The 22019-nt window shown below is 48.9% G+C and overlaps 1 protein-coding gene and 1 long non-coding RNA gene across 5 annotated transcripts in view; one reads left to right on the top strand and one right to left on the bottom strand.

The window, feature by feature from the left end:
• Positions 1-18730, top strand: part of sncb (synuclein, beta) — a 99305-nt gene extending 80575 nt beyond the window's left edge. For all 4 annotated transcript variants that reach the window (XM_072512204.1, XM_072512206.1, XM_072512203.1 and 1 more), the window contains exon 6: positions 18150-18730. In XM_072512204.1, coding sequence (XP_072368305.1) covers positions 18150-18182 — 33 coding nt within the window. In that variant the 3' untranslated portion in view covers positions 18183-18730. The remainder of the gene's footprint in view (positions 1-18149) is intronic.
• LOC140426920 (uncharacterized) lies at positions 13809-20842 on the bottom strand. Its single transcript, XR_011948345.1, has 3 exons — positions 20746-20842; positions 18705-18758; positions 13809-14401 (listed from the first exon to the last, which is right to left on the bottom strand). It is a non-coding gene; the product is annotated as an uncharacterized lncRNA (long non-coding RNA).
• Between the last annotated feature and the right edge of the window lie 1177 nt (positions 20843-22019).

Raw genomic sequence — 22019 nt, 5'->3', positions numbered from 1 at the left:
TGCTGTTATTCCTACCAAAATGGATAATCTCACATTTGTCAACATTGTATTCCATCTGCCAGACCCTAGCCCATTCACTTAGCCTATCCAAATCCCTCTGCAGACTTCCAGTATCCTCTGCACTTTTTGCTTTACCACTTATCTTAGTGTCGTCTGCAAAGTTGGACACATTGCCCTTGGTCCCCAACTCCAAATCATCTATGTAAATTGTGAACAGTTGTGGGCCCAAAACTGATCCCTGAGGGACACCATTAGCTACTGATTGCCAACCAGAGAAACACCCATTAATCCCCACTCTTTGCTTTCTATTAATTTACCAATCCTCTATCCATGCTACTACTTTCCCCTTAATGCCATGCATCTTTATCTTATGCAGTAACCTTTTGTGTGGCACCTTGTCAAAGGCTTTCTGGAAATCCAGATATACCACATCCATTGGCTCCCCGTTATCTACTGCACTGTTAATGTCCTCAAAAAATTCCACTAAATTAGTTAGGCACGACCTGCCCTTTATGAACTCATGCTGCGTCTGCCCAATGGGACAATTTCCATCCAGATGCCTCGCTATTTCTTCCTTGATGATAGATTCCAGCATCTTCCCTACTACCGAAGTTAAGCTCACTGGCCTATAATTACCAGCTTTCTGCCTACCTCCTTTTTTAAACAGTGGTGTCACGTTTCTAATTTCCAATCCGCCGGAACCACCCCAGAGTCTAGTGAATTTTGGTAAATTATCACTAGTGCATTTGCAATTTCCCTAGCCATCTCCTTTAGCACTCTGGGATGCATTCCATCAGGTCCAGGAGACTTGTCTACCTTTAGCCCCATTAGCTTGCCCATCACTACCTCCTTGGTGATAACAATCCTCTCAAGATCCTCACTTGTCAAGACTTCCGGTTGCGGCTATGCGGAGCTAAGCCGCACGATACGGCAGCTCCCGCGAACACGGACTTTCGGGCTCGATAGAAGAGTCCCAACGGAATTTTTTTTACAGCCAACCCGTGGGGAAGAGAGGAGCGAGGTCCCCTACTAACTTGCATGGACCGGACCCACATTTAGGACACCAAAGATTGGAGATAGGTGGGTAACTGTAAGAGGGACTGGGAAAAAGCAGTCAGTGCAGGGATCCCCTGCGGTCGTTCCCCTGAGAAACAAGTATACCGCTTTGGATACTTGTTGGGGGGACGACTTACCAGGGGTAAGCCATGGGGTACGGGCCTCTGGCACGGAGTCTGTCCCTGTTGCTCAGAAGGGAAGGGGGGAGAGGAGCAGAGCATTAGTAATTGGGGACTCTATAGTCAGGGGCACAGATAGGAGATTTTGTGGGAGCGTGAGAGACTCACGTTTGGTATGTTGCCTCCCAGGTGCAAGGGTACGTGATGTCTCGGATCGTGTTTTCCGGGTCCTTAGGGGGGAGGGGGAGCAGCCCCAAGTCGTGGTCCACATTGGCACTAACGACATAGGTAGGAAAGGGGACAAGGATGTCAGGCAGGCTTTCAGGGAGCTAGGATGGAAGCTCAGAACTAGAACAAACAGAGTTGTTATCTCTGGGTTGTTGCCCGTGCCACGTGATAGTGAGATGAGGAATAGGGAGAGAGAGCATTTAAACACGTGGCTACAGGGATGGTGCAGGCGGGAGGGATTCAGATTTTTGGATAACTGGGGCTCTTTCTGGGGAAGGTGGGACCTCTACAGACAAGATGGTCTACATCTGAACCTGAGGGGCACAAATGTCCTGGGGGGGAGATTTGTTAGTGCTCTTTGGGGGGGCTTAAACTAATGCAGCAGGGGCATGGGAACCTGGATTGTAGTTTTAGGGTAAGTGAGAATGAGAGTATAGAGGTCAGGAGCACAGATTTGACGTCGCAGGAGGGGGCCAGTGTTCAGGTAGGTGGTTTGAAGTGTGTCTACTTCAATGCCAGGAGTATACGAAACAAGGTAGGGGAACTGGCAGCATGGGTTGGTACCTGGGACTTCGATGTTGTGGCCATTTCGGAGACATGGATAGAGCAGGGACAGGAATGGATGTTGCAGGTTCCGGGGTTTAGGTGTTTTAGTAAGCTCAGAGAAGGAGGCAAAAGAGGGGGAGGTGTGGCGCTGCTAGTCAAGAGCAGTATTACGGTGGCGGAGAGGATGCTAGATGGGGACTCTTCTTCCGAGGTAGTATGGGCTGCAGTTAGAAACAGGAAAGGAGAGGTCACCGTTGGGAGTTTTTTATAGGCTTCCTAATAGTTCTAGGGATGTAGAGGAAAGGATGGCGAAGATGATTCTGGATATGAGCGAAAGTAACAGGATAGTTATTATGGGAGACTTTAACTTTCCAAATATTGACTGGAAAAGATATAGTTCGAGTACAATAGATGGGTCGTTTTTTGTACAGTGTGTGCAGGAGGGTTTCCTGAAACAATATGTTGACAGGCCAACAAGAGGCGAGGCCACGTTGGATTTGGTTTTGGGTAATGAACCAGGCCAGGTGTTGGATTTGGAGGTAGGAGAGCACTTTGGGGACAGTGACCACAATTCGGTGACGTTTACGTTAATGATGGAAAGGGATAAGTATACACCGCAGGGCAAGAGTTATAGCTGGGGGAAGGGCAATTATGATGCCATTAGACGTGACTTGGGGGGGATAAGGTGGAGAAGTAGGCTGCAAGTGTTGGGCACACTGGATAAGTGGGGCTTGATCAAGGATCAGCTACTGCGTGTTCTTGATAAGTATGTACCGGTCAGACAGGGAGGAAGGCGTCGAGCGAGGGAACCGTGGTTTACCAAGGAAGTGGAATCTCTTGTTAAGAGGAAGAAGGAGGCCTATGTGAAGATGAAGTGTGAAGTTTCGGTTGGGGCGATGGATAGTTACAAGGTAGCGAGGAAGGATCTAAAGAGAGAGCTAAGACGAGCAAGGAGGGAACATGAGAAGTATTTGGCAGGAAGGATCAAGGAAAACCCAAAAGCTTTCTATAGGTATGTCAGGAATAAGCGAATGACTAGGGAAAGAGTAGAACCAGTCAAGGACAGGGATGGGAAATTGTGTGTGGAGTCTGAAGAGATAGGCGAGATACTAAATGAATATTTTTCGTCAGTATTCACTCAGGAAAAAGATAATGTTGTGGAGGAGAATGCTGAGCCCCAGGCTAATAGAATAGATGGCATTGAGGTACGTAGGGAAGAGGTGTTGGCAATTCTGGACAGGCTGAAAATAGATAAGTCCCCGGGACCTGATGGGATTTATCCTAGGATTCTCTGGGAGGCCAGGGAAGAGATTGCTGGACCTTTGGCTTTGATTTTTATGTCATCATTGGCTACAGGAATAGTGCCAGAGGACTGGAGGACAGCAAATGTGGTCCCTTTGTTCAAAAAGGGGAGCAGAGACAACCCCGGCAACTATAGACCGGTGAGCCTCACGTCTGTAGTGGGTAAAGTCTTGGAGGGGATTATAAGAGACAAGATTTATAATCATCTAGATAGGAATAATATGATCAGGGATAGTCAGCATGGCTTTGTGAAGGGTAGGTCATGCCTCACAAACCTTATTGAGTTCTTTGAGAAGGTGACTGAACAGGTAGACGAGGGTAGAGCAGTTGATGTGGTGTATATGGATTTCAGCAAAGCATTTGATAAGGTTCCCCACGGTAGGCTATTGCAAAAAATACGGAGGCTGGGGATTGAGGGTGATTTAGAGATGTGGATCAGAAATTGGCTAGCTGAAAGAAGACAGAGGGTGGTGGTTGATGGGAAATGTTCAGAATGGAGTACAGTCACAAGTGGAGTACCACAAGGATCTGTTCTGGGGCCGTTGCTGTTTGTCATTTTTATCAATGACCTAGAGGAAGGCGCAGAAGGGTGGGTGAGTAAATTTGCAGACAATACTAAAGTCGGTGGTGTTGTCGATAGTGTGGAAGGATGTAGCCGGTTACAGAGGGATATAGATAAGCTGCAGAGCTGGGCTGAGAGGTGGCAAATGGAGTTTAATGTAGAGAAGTGTGAGGTGATTCACTTTGGAAGGAATAACAGGAATGCGGAATATTTGGCTAATGGTAAAGTTCTTGAAAGTGTGGATGAGCAGAGGGATCTAGGTGTCCATGTACATAGATCCCTGAAAGTTGCCACCCAGGTTGATAGGGTTGTGAAGAAGGCCTATGGAGTGTTGGCCTTTATTGGTAGAGGGATTGAGTTCCGGAGTCGGGAGGTCATGTTGCAGCTGTACAGAACTCTGGTACGGCCGCATTTGGAGTATTGCGTACAGTTCTGGTCACCGCATTATAGGAAGGACGTGGAGGCTTTGGAGCGGGTGCAGAGGAGATTTACCCGGATGTTGCCTGGTATGGAGGGAAAATCTTACGAGGAAAGGCTGATGGACTGGAGGTTGTTTTCGTTGGAGAGAAGAAGGTTAAGAGGAGACTTAATAGAGGCATACAAAATGATCAGGGGATTGGATAGGGTGGACAGTGAGAGCCTTCTCCCGCGGATGGATATGGCTGGCACGAGGGGACATAACTTTAAACTGAGGGGTAATAGATATAGGACAGAGGTCAGAGGTAGGTTCTTTACGCAAAGAGTAGTGAGGCCGTGGAATGCCCTACCTGCTACAGTAGTGAACTCGCCAACATTGAGGGCATTTAACAGTTTATTAGATAAACATATGGATGATAATGGCATAGTGTAGGTTAGATGGCTTTTGTTTTGGTGCAACATCGTGGGCCGAAGGGCCTGTACTGCGCTGTATTGTTCTATGTTCTATGAAACAGCCAGAAAAGTGGCATTGGAGCAGCGGGAGAAGAGAGGGAAGACAAGCAAAATGGCGGCGACCGGGGACAAAGAGGAGATGCAGGAATTCATCAAGCGCTGCTTCGAGGAGCTGCGTAAGGAGATGGTGGCACCTATGTTGGCAATAATTGAAGGACTTGGGGCAACCCAGAAAGCCCACGAGGTGACGATCCAGGAAAAAGTGAGTGAGAATGAGGACGAGCTCTTGGGCCTGGCGGTGAAAGTGGAGCGGCACGAGACACTACACAAGACGTGGGCGGGAAGACTCGAAGACCTGGAGAACAGGTCGAGGAGAAATAATTTGAGGATCCTGGATCTCCCAGAAGGAGTGGAGGGGGCCGACGCCGCGGCATATAGAGGGCACAATGATCGGGGCGCTGATGGGGGCGGAGGCCCCCCCGGGGTTACTGGAGCTGGAAGGGGCGCACCGGGTGCTGGCGAGGAAGCCCAAGGCAAATGAGCCGCCAAAGGCGATGGTGGTGAGATTTCACCGGTTTACGGACAGAGAGAGGGTCCTGAAATGGGCCAAGAAGGAGCGGAGCAGCAAGTGGGACAATGCTGAGATCAGAATATACCCGGACTGGAGCACCGAGGTCGCTAAGTGGAGAGCGGGTTTCGACCGGGCCAAAGTGGTGCTGCATCGGAAAGGAGTGAAATTTGGAATGTTGTAGCCAGCGCGACTGTGGGTTACACATAATGGCCAACACCACTACTTCGAAACGCCTGAAGAGGCGTGGACCTTTATACTAACTGAAAAGTTGGACTCTAACTGAGGGTTTGTGAGGGTGGGGGGTGTTTGAGCGTTGATGTATGAAGGTTGTTGTATATAGGGGGGCAATCATGCGCAGGGATTGCAGGCTTTGGAAAGCGCGTTTTTTTTTTCCCCTGCGCAGGAAGGGGAACAAAGGAACGCATATTGATGGGAGACTCCCACATGGGGGGGTCAAAGGGATGGCGGGGGAAGCCGGGGTCAGCAGGTGTCAGCTGACTTACGGGAGTGATATGGGGGGGGGAGCAAAAAAGCTAGTCAGGGATCTAGCGGGGGGAGGGGAGAGGGGGAACGGGGGGGAGAGGGGGGGAAAGGGTTGCTGCTGCACTGGCCGAAAGGGAATGGGACACAGAAGAGGTGGTGGGGACGGAGGTCCCCCGACTGGGGGACTGCAGGGTGAGGGAGACGCGAACACGGGATTGGCCCAGAAAAGGAGATGGCTAGTCGGCCGGGGGGGGGGGGGGGGGCAAGACTATCGTAGTGGATAATGGAGGGAGATATGTGATGGTGAGTGGTAGGTTGCAAGGGACGTGAGTGGTGTTGGTAAATGTATACGCCCCGAACTGGGATGATGCTGGATTCATGAAGCGCATGTTGGGGCGCATTCCGGACCTGGAGATAGGAGGCCTGATAATGGGAGGGGACTCCAATACAGTGCTGGATCCAGCACTAGACCGCTCCAGATCAAGGACGGGAAAGAGGCCGGCGGTGACCAAGGTGCTCAGGGGGTTTATGGATCAGATGGGGGGAGTGGACCCATGGAGGTATGCAAGACCGCAGCCCAGGGAATTTTCTTTCTTTTCCCACGTGCACAAGGCCGACTCCCGGATAGATTTCTTTGTTCTGGGCAGGGCGCTCATCCCGAGGGTGGAGGGGACGGAGTATTCGGCCATAGCCGTTTCGGACCATGCCCCGCACTGGGTGGAAATGGGGCTGGGAGAGGAGAGGGACCAACGCCCGCTGTGGCGGCTGGACGTGGGACTGCTGGCAGATGAGGTGGTGTGTGGGGGTGTATCGAAAGGTACTTGGAGGCCAACGACAACGGGGAGGTGCGAGTGGGGGTGGTATGGGAGGCGTTGAAGGCGGTGATCAGGGGAGAGCTAATCTCCATCACGTCTCATAGGGAGAAGACAGAGGGCATGGAAAGGGAGAGGTTAGTGGGGGAGATTTTGCGAGTGGACAGGAGATACGCAGAGGCCCTGGAGGAAAGATTACTTAGGGAAAGGCGACGGCTCCAGACGGAGTTTGACCTGGTGACCACGGAGAAGGCGGAGGCACAGTGGAGGAAGGCGCTGGGGGCGACCTACGAGTACGGGGAAAAGGCCAGTCGGATGCTGGCACACCAGCTCCGTAAGAGGACGGCAGCGAGGGAAATAGGGGGAATCAAAGATGGATGGGGAGCCACGGTTCAGAGTGCAACGAAAATAAACAAGGTATTCAAGGCCTTCTATGAAGAGCTGTACAGATCCCAGCCCCCAGGGGGGGAAGAGGGGATGAGACGATTCCTAGGCCAACTGCGGTTCCCGAGGGTGGAGGAGCAAGAGGTGGCTGGTTTGGGGGCACCAATCGGGTTGGAGGAGCTGAGTAAGGGTTTGGGGAGCATGCAGGCGGGGAAGGCCCCGGGGCCGGACGGGTTCCCGATGGAGTTCTACAGAAGGTATGTGGACCTGTTGGCCCCGCTACTAGTGAGGACCTTTAACGAGGCAAGAGACCTGCCCCTGGCAATGTCGGAGGCGACAATTTCCTTGATTCTGAAGCGAGACAAGGACCCACTGCAACGTGGATCGTGCAGGCCGATTTCACTCCTTAATGTGGACGCTAAGTTATTGGCAAAAGTGCTGGCCACGAGGATTGAGGACTATGTCCCGTGGGTGATTCATGAAGACCAGACGGGATTCGTAAAGGGCAGGCAATTAAATACCAATGTGCGGTGGCTCTTAAACGTGATAATGATGACATCGGAGGAGGGAGAGGTAGAGATAGTGGCAGCTATGGACGCGGAAAAGGCCTTTGACCGAGTAGAGTGGGAGTACCTCTGGGAGGTGTTGCGTAGGTTTGGGTTCGGGGGAGGGTTTATTAGCTGGGTTAAGCTCCTTTACAGCGCCCCGGTGGCGAGTGTGGTGACGAACCGGCGGAGGTCGGAGTACTTTCGGCTGTACCGAGGAACGAGGCAGGGGTGCCCCCTGTTGTTTGCATTGGCGATTGAACCCTTGGCCATATCACTGAGGGAGTCTAATAAATGGAGGGGAGTGGTCCGCGGGGGAAAAGAGCATCGGGTGTCGCTATACGCGGATGACCTGCTGCTGTACGTGGCAGACCCAATGGAGGGGATGGTGGAGGTCATGCAGACTCTGAGGGAGTTTGGGGAGTTCTCGGGCTTTAAGCTCAATGTAGGGAAGAGTGAGCTTTTTGTACTACAGGCAGGGGACCAAGAAAGAGGTATAGGGGACCTACCGCTGAGGAGGGCGGAGGGGAGCTTTCGGTATCTGGGGATCCAGATAGCCAGGAGTTGGGGGGCCCTACACAAATTGAATCTGACGAGGTTGGTGGACCAAATGGAGGTGGACTTCAAAAGATGGGACATGTTGCCGCTCTTGTTGGCGGGTAGAGTGCAGTCGTCCAAAATGGTGGTCCTTCCGAGGTTTTTGTTTGTGTTTCAGTGCCTTCCCATTGTGATCACCAAGGGCTTTTTCAAGAGAGTAGGTAGGAGTATTATGTGGTTTGTGTGGGCGAATAAGACCCCGAGGGTAAGGAGAGGGTTCCTGGAATGCAGTAGGGACCGAGGAGGGCTGGCGCTGCCAAACCTAGGGAGCTACTACTGGGCAGCAAATGTGGCGATGATCCTCAAGTGGGTTATGGGGGGAGAGGGGGTGGCATGGAAGAGGATGGCGATGGCGCCCTGTGAAGGAACGAGCTTGGGGGCGTTGGTGACGGCACCACTGCCGCTCTCGCCATCAAAGTATACCACAAGCCCGGTGGTGGCGGCAACGTTAAGGATCTGCGGCCAGTGGAGACGGCACAGGGGTGTAGTGGGAGCCTTGGTGTGGTCCCCGATCAGGGGTAACCACCGGTTTGTCCCGGGGAAGATGGACGGGGGGGTTCCAGGGCTGGCATCGGGCGGGGATTAGAAGAATGGGGGACCTGTTCATTGACGGGGCATTTGCGAGCCCAGGGGCACTGCAGGAGAAGTTTGAGTTACCCCCGGGAAATGCATTTAGAGAGATGCAGGTGAGGGCTTTTGTGAGGCGTCAGGTCAGGGAATTCCCATTGCTCCCGGCACAAGAAATTCAAGACAGGGTGATCTCGGGTGTATGAGTCAGGGAGGGCAAGGTTTCGGCATTACACCAAGAGATGAAAGAGGGGGAAGCCCTAGCAGAAGAGTTGAAGGGTAAATGGGAGGAGGAGTTGGAGGAGGAGATCGAGGAAGGTTTGGGCTGATGACCTGGGTAGGGTTAATTCCTCCTCCTCATGTGCCAGACTCAGCCTGATACAATTTAAGGTGGTTCACAGAGCGCACTTGACGGGGGCGAGGTTGAGTAGGTTCTTTGGGGTAGAGGACAGATGTGGAAGGTGTTCAGGGAGTCCAGCGAACCATGTCCACGTGTTTTGGTCATGCCCGGCACTGGAGGGGTTCTGGGGAGGAGTGGCGGGAGCAATATCTCAGGTGGTGAAAGTCCGGGTCAAGCCAAGCTGGGGGCTAGCAATATTCGGAGTAGTGGATGAGCCGGGAGTGCAGGAGGCGAAAGAGGCCGGCATTCTGGCCTTTGCGTCCCTAGTAGCCCGGCGAAGGATCTTGCTAATGTGGAAGGAGGCGAAGTCCCCCAGCGTGGAGGCCTGGATAAACGACATGGCTGGGTTCATAAAGCTGGAGAGGATTAAGTTTGCCTTGAGAGGGTCTGCGCAGGGGTTCTACAGGCGGTGGCAACCGTTCCTAGACTACCTCGCGGAGCGTTAGAAGAAGGTCGGTCAGCAGCAGCAGCAGCAACCCTGGAAGGGGGGGGGGGGGGGGAAAGGATGGGAGGGGGAACGAGAGATTGTTTGAGGGGATGGATGAGCAGGAGATAAACATGGAGGGTGGCGGAAACTGGCACGTGCGGGCGAGAGCCAGTGTATAAAGCTATGTAAATATACCATTTTGCCATGTATATGTCTTGCTCAGCGCAATTTTGTGTTATTTTGTTACCGGGGCTGGGGGGGGGGGGGAGGTTATTGTTTGTAAGGGGACAAAATTGTGTTTTTAAAAAACTTTAATAAATACATTTTTTTTTAAAAGAAAAAAAAAGGTCCTCACCTGTCATAGCCTCATTTCCATCAGTCACTGGCATGTTATTTGTGTCTTCCACTGTGAAGACCGACCCAAAAAACCTGTTCAGTTCCTCAGCCATTTCCTCATCTCCCATTATTAAATCTCCCTTCTCATCCTCTAAAGGACCAATATTTACCTTAGCCACTCTTTTTTGTTTTATATATTTGTAGAAACTTTTACTATCTGTTTTTATATTCTGAGCAAGTTTACTCTCATAATCTATCTTACTCTTCTTTATAGCTTTTTTAGTAGCTTTCTGTTGCCCCCTAAAGATTTCCCAGTCCTCTAGTCTCCCACTGATCTTTGCTACTTTGTATGTTTTTTTCCTTCAATTTGATACTCCCCCTCATTTCCTTAGATATCCACGGTCGATTTTCCCTCTTTTTACCATCCTTCCATTTTGTTGGTATAAACCTTTGCTGAGCACTGTGAAAAATCACTTGGAAGGTTCTCTACTGTTCCTCAACTGTTTCACCATGAAGTCTTTGCTCCCAGTCTACCTTAGCTAGCTCTTTTCTCATCCCATTGTAATCTCCTTTGTTTAAGCACAAAACACTAGTGCTTGATTTTACCTTCTCACCCTCCATCTGTATTTTAAATTCCACCATATTGTGATCGCTCCTTCCGAGAGGATCCCTAACTATGAGATCCTGAATCAATCCTGTCTCATTACACATGTGCTCCACCAGTTGGTCGCACACTTTTTCCCCCACCCACAACCTTTGGGAGGGTTGGAGAAAACCTAAAACAGCTTACCTGTCCATTTGCTGAGTCAAAAGAGGGTTATAATGAATTTGTATTAAAATTAGTGTGGAATACAACTTTTAAAATTAGCAACTAACCAAAGCACCAATACATCACTTTGGAGAGGCAATTTTACACTGTGCATGATTACAAGTGACGGTCTCTGAAACATCCTGTCACGGGTGTCATGTGAGGGTACCTTTAAGAACTGGATGTTTAAGCAATGTACCTTTAAGAAAACAGTGATGTCATAGAGTGGGTGGAGCTCAACTCAGTTCAGCCATTTTGAAGGGTGGTTTTGCAGTTTGATAAATGCCTGTCTGGTTTTGCTGAGAGCAGTTTAAAAGTAGAAAGCCAGTTTGAGACAGCAGCTTGAGAAGTTCTGTTTTGCTGTGATCTGCTTGAAGGGAGAAAGCCAGGTTTGAGAAAGCAGTGTGGGTGTGTCTGTGGGTTTCCAGAGAACTGCAGGAAGAAAGCAAGGTGCTGGAGCTGAAGTCAACCAAGCTAATATGTCTCTGCCATTCTACAGAAAAAATATATATCCTTTAACTTGATGTGATACTGTTTAAAGGTGTTAAGTCTCTTGGAAGTTTGAAGGAACATTTTAAGGAATTATTTACTGTTGCAATATTTTCTGAGTTATCTTTGAAGTAAAGGGTGTTAAGAGTTCCAATGTTTATTTCAGATGTTAAGTTGAGTTCATGGAATTAAAAGTGTTTTGTGTTTAAAAACCCACGTGTCCATAATTGTAATCCCACACCTGGGGAAAAAGCCATGTGCTAGGAAAAGCAACAAATCCATTAAAGGGAGAGGTTGGTTGAACTCCATGATACATTTTGGGGTTCTGAAAACGCCTCGCCCATAACAATACCAAAACTTTTTTTTATTTGTTTACGGGATGTGGGCATCACTGACAGTAATTGCCCAGCATTTATTACCCATCCTTAATTGCACTTGAGAAGAGCAACTTCTAGATGATGTACGGGTACCCAATTCATGAAATTCAGAACTAATGGTTTTTTGTGGGATTGGTTCAATTTTCTACAATCCCTTGAATTTTAAATACTGGAACGACCCAAAATAAAGTAAAAAATGAGGGGCAAGATCTACCAGTGTGTTGCGCCCAAAAGGCAGAGCAGTGCAGCCAGTAGGTGCTGGGAGATCCCTCTTCTGGGATCGACCTGGCTCGCCATGCCTCACAAGATCTAACGCAATCTCGCGAGGCGTCGCAATGTGAATTCAGCTAGTCTCACTCTAATATGATTTCCCAAGATCTAACCAAGTCATGCGATCCAACCCCTTCGCCTTGGAGACCTTAGGCAAGTGCCGTTCAGGGCTGGTCTCCACAAATAGAAACCAGGTGGAACGGCACCAGTGGGGGTCTCCCAGGGGATTGGAGGTGCCCAGCTGCTTGCCCTCTGGGCAGGGTGACATCCTGGCACTGCCAGCCTGGCACACTGGTGGTGCCATCCAGGCACTGCCAAGCTGCCCAAGTGGCACTGCTAGCTGGAAGGGGCACTGCCAGAATGACAGGTAGCACTGATAAGGTGCCAAGCTGGTGTTTTTGTGTGATGGGGATTGGGCCTAGGGATGCCCTGCACGGGTGTGGGAAAGCCGAGGACCCCTATCCAGGTGGTTTGAGGGTTGTGTTAGGTGGGGGGGGGGGGGGGGGGGGTCAGGAGATAAATGGCATCCCAATATCTCCCTGCACTGTCGAGTATCGGCGAGCGGAGCTCCTTAGTGCAGAATATGGGACTAAGTACGGCGTCGGCTGCCCATTCCCTGCTGTGGCTACCAATCTACCCGAATGGTTATTCAATAGCGTGGTGTTTCTCGGCGGTCCGAGTGTCAGGAAACACCCTGATCATGCGCAATGTGACTCTGTTCCCACCTGGGTAGATCACACCATGATCCTTTGTGTGACGATGGTTTATTATCCCTTGTCTCTGCACCTTTTGACACCATCAAAACGCTTTCATTCCAAATCAGTGGGATTGCAGTTATGTATTTCTGCTTCTATATATCTGATCTCAGTGAAAATGCCTCCAGTAATGGCTCCTCTTTCTCCCCCATATTGTTACCTCAGCTCACATCCAACCAGTCCAACAATCTATCCTTGGCTTCTGCCTCTTTACTTACATCACCCAAAGAAATGTACGGGGCGGGATTCTCGCAGTCCATGCCGGGCCGGAGAATCGCCGGGCCGGCGCGAATCGCGCAACGACACTTGACGCGGTCCGCCAATTCTCCAGAGCGCGGTTGGCACGGCGCCGGTCGCCCCCCCCCCCCCCCCCCCCCCGCCGATTCTCCGCCCGTGATGTGTCGAGTGCCCGCAAAAAAATCCGAGTCCCGCCGGCGCCGTCCACGTGTGGTCTTACCTGGCGGGACCTCGGCGTGCATCCATCCGGAGACGGCCTGGTGGGGGAGGAGGGGGTGGGTCTGACCCCGGGGAGGGGGGGGGCTCCACTGTGACCTGGCCCACGATCGGCGGGCCAGCCTCTCGGGCTGGGGGCCTCTTTTGCTCCACGCCGGCCCCTGTAGCCCTACGCCATGTTGCGTCGGGGCCGGCGCAGAGAATGGAACCACCGCACATGCGCACATCCGTGCCGGTCGCACTGCGCATGCGCGCATTTGCGCTGGCCACAGCGCGCATGCGCAGTCCCACAGCACCCAATTGACGCTGGTCTCGGCAGCTGGAGTGGCGTGGGTCGCTCCAGTGCCGTGCTGGCCTACTGAGGGGCTTGGAATCATTGCTTCTGAGGGCCTGTTGACGCTGTCGTGAAACGTAACGGCGTTTACGACGGCGTCAACACTTAGCCTCAGGATCAGAGAATCCCGCTCACGATGTTTATCTCTCTTCCACCTTTTCAACTCCTCCACTGCCTGTGTTAGCAAGATGCCACAATTTCTCACAGCATAAAATTAGCAGACTAACGCCATAAGACATAACTCCTTATTCACACCCTTATAACCTGAAATTCAACTCCCGTAATTCTCTCCTAGCCATTATTGCGATCCCGTACAAATCCCAACAGTAACTAGGATACTGGACAGATACCCAATTATTTTATTTTCATTTTGTAAGACTGTGAGGAAAGATACCTAGCTTCAGGAGTGATTTCACGAAGAAATTGGGATATGGCATATTAAAATCAACTTTATTACTAACACAGTATTAAAATATCTTTAACATCACACCAGAAAATAGCTTCCAGTTACCCCTTAAACAATGCTAATCGATGCAGTGAACACAGTGACCCTTAACTGCTATCTTTATTCCTACGCAAACAGCAAAAAAACTAATCTCAGCTCTTAATCCACTGTTAAAATACAATTACCAACAGGAATACCTGCTTAACACAGCTGTCTTGACACTACTTTGAGAAAAAAAGATCTTCTGAAATTGTTTTAAAAAAAAGCTGAATCCTGTAAGAGCCATGCAGGAACTCTGGTTGCATTTCATCAGAAGTTGCTCCAGCTTGATTAGACTCACCTTCTAATAACCCTCTTCTGAATTGCTTGAAAGGAAACTGCTAATCTAGCTACAGACATATATTTTAACTGAACTGAGATGCTTTATCTGAACTGAACTGAACCTTCATGCTAGTGACTCTGACCTCTAAGATACTCTCTAAACAATGCACGATGCAAGTATGTGAACAGGTGGCTACAAGTGTGAAAATGAGTGAGAATGTTTCTTCATCATTAGCCTCCTCTTCCACTTCTTGCTCCTTCACCACTGCTTGGCTCCAGTTTAAGGATATCGGAAGACACAAGGGTATGTTTGTCGGAGAGGAGGGGGAGCAAGTTTAGATAATCTGTAAATCAGAAGAGATTGGGGGGTGATGTTGGATGTGAGAAGGAAGATTATATATGAGCATAATGTCATCTTCAATGGCTTCAGACCTGCTGCTGTTACGCCCCCAGTCATGGCCACTCTAATGATGGCGACCATGGGAAGGATATGTAGCCCTACCTATCACCTAAAGAATAGATGGTTCTGTCTAGACTTGCGTACCGTCTTGTCCTGCAAAAGAGAGGGATATGCCTCACTGATCATGGTATAATCCATTTGTGCGCTGTGTCAGTCATGGTTCAATAGCTGGCAGTGTGTGCAAAGTATGAGATGTGTGTTTGCAGCAATGCTAAGATGTTTTAAATTCTTTTCTGGGATGTGGACATCACTGGCGAGGCTGGCATTTGTTGCCCATCCCTAATTGCCCTTGAGAAGGTGGTGGTGAGATGCCTTCTTGAACTGCTGCAGCTCATGTGGTGTAGGTACACCCACAGTGCTGTTAGGGAGGGAGTTCCAGGATTTTGACCAAGAAACAGTGAAGGAACAGCGATATGGATCCAAGTCTAGATGTTGTGTCACTTGGAGGGAAACCTGAAGGTTGCGGTGTTCATGTGTAGCTGTGAGGGTGAGGCAAAGCTATTGTAGCTGTGAGGGTGAGGCGAAGCTATTGTAGCTGTGAGGGTGAGGTGAAGCTATTATAGCTGTGAGGGTGAGGCGAAGCTATTGTAGCTGTGAGGGTGAGGTGAAGCTATTGTAGCTGTGAGGGTGAGGTGAAGCTATTGTAGCTGTGAGGGTGAGATGAAGCTGTTGATGCGAAGTATGAGTCATACTTGAGAGAGATTATTAGTTGGTGGTGAGAGACAAGGAGATGGTGAATTGAGCACAATTTGGTACTTAGTGCTTCACTTGCTGGGATATGGGCCGGAATTCTCCGAAAACCTGGCCAAGTGTTGACGCCTGCATAAACACCGGAGTGGCGTACGCCGACGTCAACGGGACTCCTGGCCCAGTTATTCTCCGGATTTCAGGGGCTAGAACGGCGCCGGTGTGCTGTGCGCTGCTCCGGCACCGAAAGCCAGCCCTGCACGGCCAGCGCAGGTCCGCGCATGCGCGCGACAGACGGCGCGGGACCGCACATGCGTGCGCCAGCCGTCTCCGCACCAGCGCATGTGCGCGCCGGCCGTCTCCACGCCGGCCCCCGCACAACATGGCGGAGCCCTACAGGGGCCCAGCCTGTAGGAACATAGGCCCCCCCCCAGAATGAGCGTGCCCGTCGATCGGTAGCCCCCGATCGCGGGCCTGGCCACCGTGGAGGCCCCCACCGGAGTCGGATCCCCCCCCCGCCAGGACGGCCCCCGCAACCAGAACGCCGAGGTCCCGCCAGATGGGTCCATATGTGACCAATGCCGGCGGGACTTCGCGGGCACTTGGCCCGTCGAGCGCGGAGAATCGCCGCGGGGGCCGCTTTCAACGGCCCCCGACCGGCGACAGCGCGGGCACAATTGCCGCCGATTCACCTGTGACCGCAGAATCGGCGGCCCGGAGTTGGAGCGGCATGGCGGGATTCTCGCGCCCCCCACGCCGTTTCTCCAACCCGGCGCGGGCTCAGAGAATCCCAGCCATGGTATTTGAAGATGCTGTCACTTACCTTGACCAATCTTATAAGTTCATCAAACCTTTTGCAGCACTGCATCTAGGACCTTGGGGCTAAACTGCTGGCCGAGACTGAGAGCCAAACTGCTTCTTCGTGTCTGTCTGGAGGCCCTTGTGGTCCAAAATAAATAAAGGCCACTTTTCTCCTGTCACGCTCTGCAATAAGGCCTTTAGTACTGCCTCAGACAACATTGGAGCATTCAGTTGCCCTGTTACACCATTCTTCAGTATTCTGCTTGTTTGAACACTCTTTCCAAATCACTTCCAACATCTACTGCAGCCAGAAAGCATCGCTGCTTTAAGAGGCGACAGCTGCATGTTACAATTAGGGCCTTGGATAAACAATGCAAAGTTGCCTGCATTAGAAGGACTAGGTGTGGGTTAATTATGGAGTGCAGACCTCACACCATTTGCAGTGCTAATCAATTTTGTCCCCTCAGAAAGCAACCATGTTCCTTGTATTCTGGGGCCAATAACAGCAGTAATTTAAATGTCCCATTAAAAAAATGCATATTCAAAATTAATTTTTTGCCACCCACATATCAAGGCTTCAAGCATTTGTTCAGACCACTATAATTTAGCTATTAAATATTAAAGACATGCCATGAGATAACAAATGCAAAACTGGGCCCAACTTGACAGGCAAGTGTCATGATAATTAACACATATGGCATAAGATTAATGTTGTAATGTTGTATTTTTTGTACTTCACGATATTTATTCAGTAATTGTTTTTCTAATGAAACAATTTAATTGTTAACATTAAACTGTGATAATTAATGGAATATTTAAAACTTGGTGTCGACATAAAAGTAAAACATGTGTTAGTGTGAAGTTGAGGCTGCTCCATTTTACCCCCACTCTATTACTCAAAGACAAATTCACCAGAAGGTGCCTCATGGTACAAATACCTGGCTTCCATTTCCTGCACCTGGTATCTGTGGCCTGTGAGCTTGTCACTGCAATCAGTGCAGAATTATGAAGAGTCTTCGGCTTTGAGCTTGTGCCGACTTCAAATGATGTTGACACAACCCAGATGTTTTGAAAAGGATCTCCACTCAGCAAAGAGAGACTTTCATCCTAATAGCCTTGCGAGCAAAAACTAGGGGTGGGATTCTCCAGTAATGGGGCTATGTACCCACTCCAGCGTCAGAACGCAGGGGTTTCACTCTGGACATCCCTGAAGTCCTCGCAGCTCTGTCTGCCGATATGGGGCTCTGCACTTCCGGTCGGGAGTCTGCACATGCACACGGCGACGGCCTTCAGAGGCCGCCCCGTGCAACATGGCGGACTCAGACCACGGACCGGCCCCGACAATATAGGCCCCCTGAGATCGCACGCCCGCGGATCGGTGGCCTCGATCGCTAGCCTGACCGTCCGTGAGGCACCCCCCCGGTGAAGGATCCCCCCACCAGGGTGGCCCCTGTCAATGTCTCCCTACCCGTGCTGCATAGACGGCGCGCATGTGATTCGCGCCGATTCTCTGGGAACCGGAGAATCGCGGGAGCGGCGTCGGACCGGATTTCGGGGTTGACGCCTATTCTATGCCCCCGTGCTGATTGCGATTTCAGCGTGGAGGCTCGGAGAATACCGCCCTAGATCTGCACAGTGAGATGTTTCCCAAACCACTGTGCCATTCAGTGCCATTTTTAAATGATTGCAGAATGAAATTAATTATCTTGAGAAAGGTATTTTTTATGTTAGTGATTTAAAAATACATCCAACCTCAGTAAAATTAATTCAGTTTACTATGCATGTTTTGTGCTGCTTAATTTATTTTTAAATTGGGTGTAGATTTCAGGTCACAGTTAATTATTTTTCTATGGAGGCCTTCACATTGTGTTAAGTACACATATATATGTCCATTTGACTTGGAGTATTGACCGAGGGAAATGTATGTCTGCTGCTGAATGAGTCCGCACAATCAATAGTGGCAATTTCAACTTCTGAGGTACCATAACCTACTGGAAGACATGAACTAAATCAATGTAGGCACACCAATGCAGGATATGTTAAGAAGTGTTGAATTATATTTTGTGCTTTTATGGCAAAAATGAGAGCCAATTGTTCATACAATTTTGGAAGCAATCAATAATTTTTCTTTCTTCACATCTTAGGGGGAGTATCAGGAATACGAACCAGAGGCATGAAGCACAATAGGACCAACAAGATATAAAAAGATTCACATAAAATGATTACTGTAATCATCTTCAATTGATCCAATGATTCTTAACTTTTGTTATTTTGTTATCGCGTGGAAAAGAGCATTTTGTTAGCCATACTGGTGTTATACAATTTTACCTGCCATGGCTCATTTCACTGAATCCCTCCCACTGAGATGAGACCTCGACTTTGTAGAGATGGCATTGTTTTCAAACTGTTTCTATGTGTGATTTTGTGTTTTGAACAAAGGACCAATGTTACTGCAAACTTCAAGTTTGAACATTAAGTTAGATAGCTGTCTAGCTGTACATTGCTTGTAAGTGACTTAGGTGTTTCATATTGACTGACTTTTTATACATTGTCTTACTTCAATGTTGTTTGTTGTAACCATCAAATCAGAATGGAGTAAACTGTTTAATATCCAGAATTGTGGCATCAAAGTGCCCAGGTGAGTCCCAATTCAAGCAAATTGAACATGGACATGTCTTTATGCTGAGAAGAATGATTACCTGTAAATAAAGTGCTGGAACCACAATGCATTCGTTTCTGTAATGTTTCTAGACCTGTACAAGGAAACAAAAGGAAAACTGCACATCAAGCCACTTTATATTTACACTTCTAAATTGGATGAATTGCTTAACATTTGCTGCATTCTTTGTAATAAGTGAGAATTAATAGATCGCACAAGTCAAACGTTAAACTAATGGTAGTTTTCTGGTGCAAAATGTTTGTTTAATTAGTGAAAGTAATTACTTTCCATCAGTGATAAGATTCTGGTAAAAACAAACAGCCTTCACTAATTAAATGCAGCAATTTACAGAGGGAGAAAGTCCAACAACTAAATGGACACATCTCATCCTAGATTTATCTTATATTATTAACATGAACCAAGCTGTGAATTTTACTGGTGTTATTGTTGACTGATATAGAACATAGAACATTACAGCGCAGTACAGGCCCTTCGGCCCTCGATGTTGCGCTGACCTGTGAAACCACTCTAAAGCCCATCTACACTATTCCCTTATTGTCAATATGTCTATCCAATGACCATTTGAATGCCCTTAGTGTTGGCGAGTCCACTACTGTTGCAGGCAGGGCATTCCACGCCCTTACTACTCTCTGAGTAAAGAACCTACCTCTGACATCTGTCCTATATCTATCTCCCCTCAATTTAAAGTTATGTCCCCTCGTGCTAGACATCACCATCTGAAGAAAAAGACTCTCACTGTCCACCCTATCTAATCCTCTGATCATCTTGTATGCCTCAATTAAGTCACCTCTTAACCTTCTCTCTAACGGAAACAGCCTCAAGTCCCTCAGCCTTCCCTCATAAGATCTTCCCTCCATACCAGGCAACATTCTGGTAAATCTCCTCTGCACCCTTTCCAATGCTTCCACATCCTTCCTATAATGCGGCGACCAGAATTGCACGCAATACTCCAAATGCGGCCGCACCAGAGTTTTGTACAGCTGCAACATGACCTCATGGCTCCGAAACTCAATCCCTCTACCAATAAAAGCTAACACACCGTATGCCTTCTTCACAACCCTCTCAACTTGAGTGGCAACTTTCAGGGATCTATGTACATGGACACCGGATCTCTCTGCTCATCCACACTACCAAGAATCTTACCATTAGCCCAGTACTCTGTCTTCCTGTTATTCCTTCCAAAATGAATCACCTCACACTTTTCTGCATTAATCTCCATTTGCCACCTCTCAGCCCAGCGCTGCAGCTTATCTATGTCCCTCTGTAACTTGTAACATCCTTCCGCACTGTCCACAACTCCACCGACTTTAGTGTCGTCTGCAAATTTACATGCCTCCGTATTTTCTGTAGTAGCCTACCATGGGGAACCTTATCAAACGCTTTACTGAAATCCATATACACCACATCAACTGCTTTACCCTCGTCCACCTGTTTAGTCACCTTCTCAAAGAACTCAATAAGGTTTGTGAGGCATGACCTACCCTTCACAAAACCGTGTTGACTATCTCTAATCAAATTATTCCTTTCCAGATGATTATACATCCTATCTCTTATAAACCTTTCCAAGATTTTGCCCACAACAGAAGTAAGGCTCACTGGTCTTTAGTTACCGGGGTTGTCTCTACTCCCCTTCTTGAACAAGGGGACAACATTTGCTATCCTCCAGTCTTCTGGCACTATTCCTGTAGCCAAAGGTGACTTAAAGATCAAAGCCAAAGGCTCAGCAATCTCCTCCCTAGCTTCCCAGAGAATCCTAGGATAAATCCCATCCGGCCCAGGGGACTTATCTATTTTCACACTTTCCAGAATTGCTAACACCTCCTCCTTAGGAACCTCTAGCCCTTCTAGTCTAGTAGCCTGAATCTCAGTATTCTCTTCGACAACATTGTCTTTTTCCTGTGTGAATACTGACGAAAAATATTTATTTAGCACCTCTCCTATCTCCTCGGACTCCACGCACAACTTCCCACTACTGTCCTTGACTGGCCCTACTCTTACCCTAGTCATTCTTTTATTCCTGACATATCTATAGAAAGCTTTAGGGTTATCCTTGATCCTACCTGCCAAAGACTTCTCATGTCCCCTCCTGGCACTATGGAAATATGGAACATAAATGTAACTTTGCAAAGGGTCTTTGTTTCAGTTATGTGTCACTCACTGTAATACAAAAAGAGCAGTGTATTTTGTGTGAATATTCAGACTTGCAAAGACTCTTTGTTATAATTTCTGTGATGCAACTCCCAATCCCTCACTGTAACTTCAGCGGCAAACTGGCAAAAAGTTCATACAGAGAACACGTAAACTGAGGAAGGTCGGAATACCCCTGCAGAAATTCTACCCCCTTGAAGTATGAGGCTTCAATGCGATTGTAGAATCGTAGAATCATAGAATTTCTACACTGCAGAAAAGGCCATTCGGCACATCATGTCTGCACTGATACTCTGGGCTGGATTCGTCCGCCCCGCCTGTGTAAAATTGCCGCAGGCAGGACGCGGGCCATGTAAAGGTCCATTGACATCAAATTTCCGGTTGCTGGGCGGACGCAGCCGGAGAATCCCACCCTCTGAAAGAGCACTCTACTTAGGGCTACACTCCTACCCTACCTCCACTTCACCTTTGGACACAGGGGCAATTTAGAATGGCCAATCCATTTAACATGTACATCTTTGGACTGTGGGAGGAAACCGGAGCTCCCAGGGGAAACCCAAGGAGGCATCGGGAGAATGTGCAAACTCCACACAGACAGTCACCCAAGGTTGGAATCAAACTGGGGTCTCTGGCACTGTGAGGCAACACTGTTAACACTGTGCTGCCCCAATTTCAGACTTGCAAATACTCTTTGACATAATTTCTGTGGTTGGGATTGGCCTTAAAGATTGATCATTGTCCATTTGTTTTATTTTCCTGCTTCCACCTCAAATATTTGACATGTTTGACCATTAACTATAAACAGCTCTTGTCATTGATAACTTACCTTCCTGGTTTACAGGACAGGTGTGAGTAAGAACATAAGAACTAGGAACAGGAGTAGGCCATCTGGCCCCTAGAGCCTGCTCCGCCATTTAATGAGATCATGGCTGATCTTTGTGGACTCAGCTCCACTCTCCGGCCCGTACACCATATCCCCGAATCCCTTTATTCTTTAGAAAGGCATCTATCTTTTTCTTAAAAACGTTTAAAGAAGGAGCCTCAACTGCTTCACTGGGCAAGGAATTCCAGAGATTCACAACCCTTTGGGTGAAGAAGTTCCTCCTACACTCCGTCCTAAATCTACCTCCCCTTATTTTGAGGCTATGCCCCCTAGTTCTGATTTCTCCGACCAGTGGAAACAACC

The sequence above is a fragment of the Scyliorhinus torazame genome, chromosome 7, assembly GCF_047496885.1.
Source record: "Scyliorhinus torazame isolate Kashiwa2021f chromosome 7, sScyTor2.1, whole genome shotgun sequence".
NCBI classification, from domain to species: Eukaryota; Metazoa; Chordata; class Chondrichthyes; order Carcharhiniformes; family Scyliorhinidae; genus Scyliorhinus; species Scyliorhinus torazame.
This window is presented reverse-complemented; position numbering and strand designations above follow the sequence as displayed.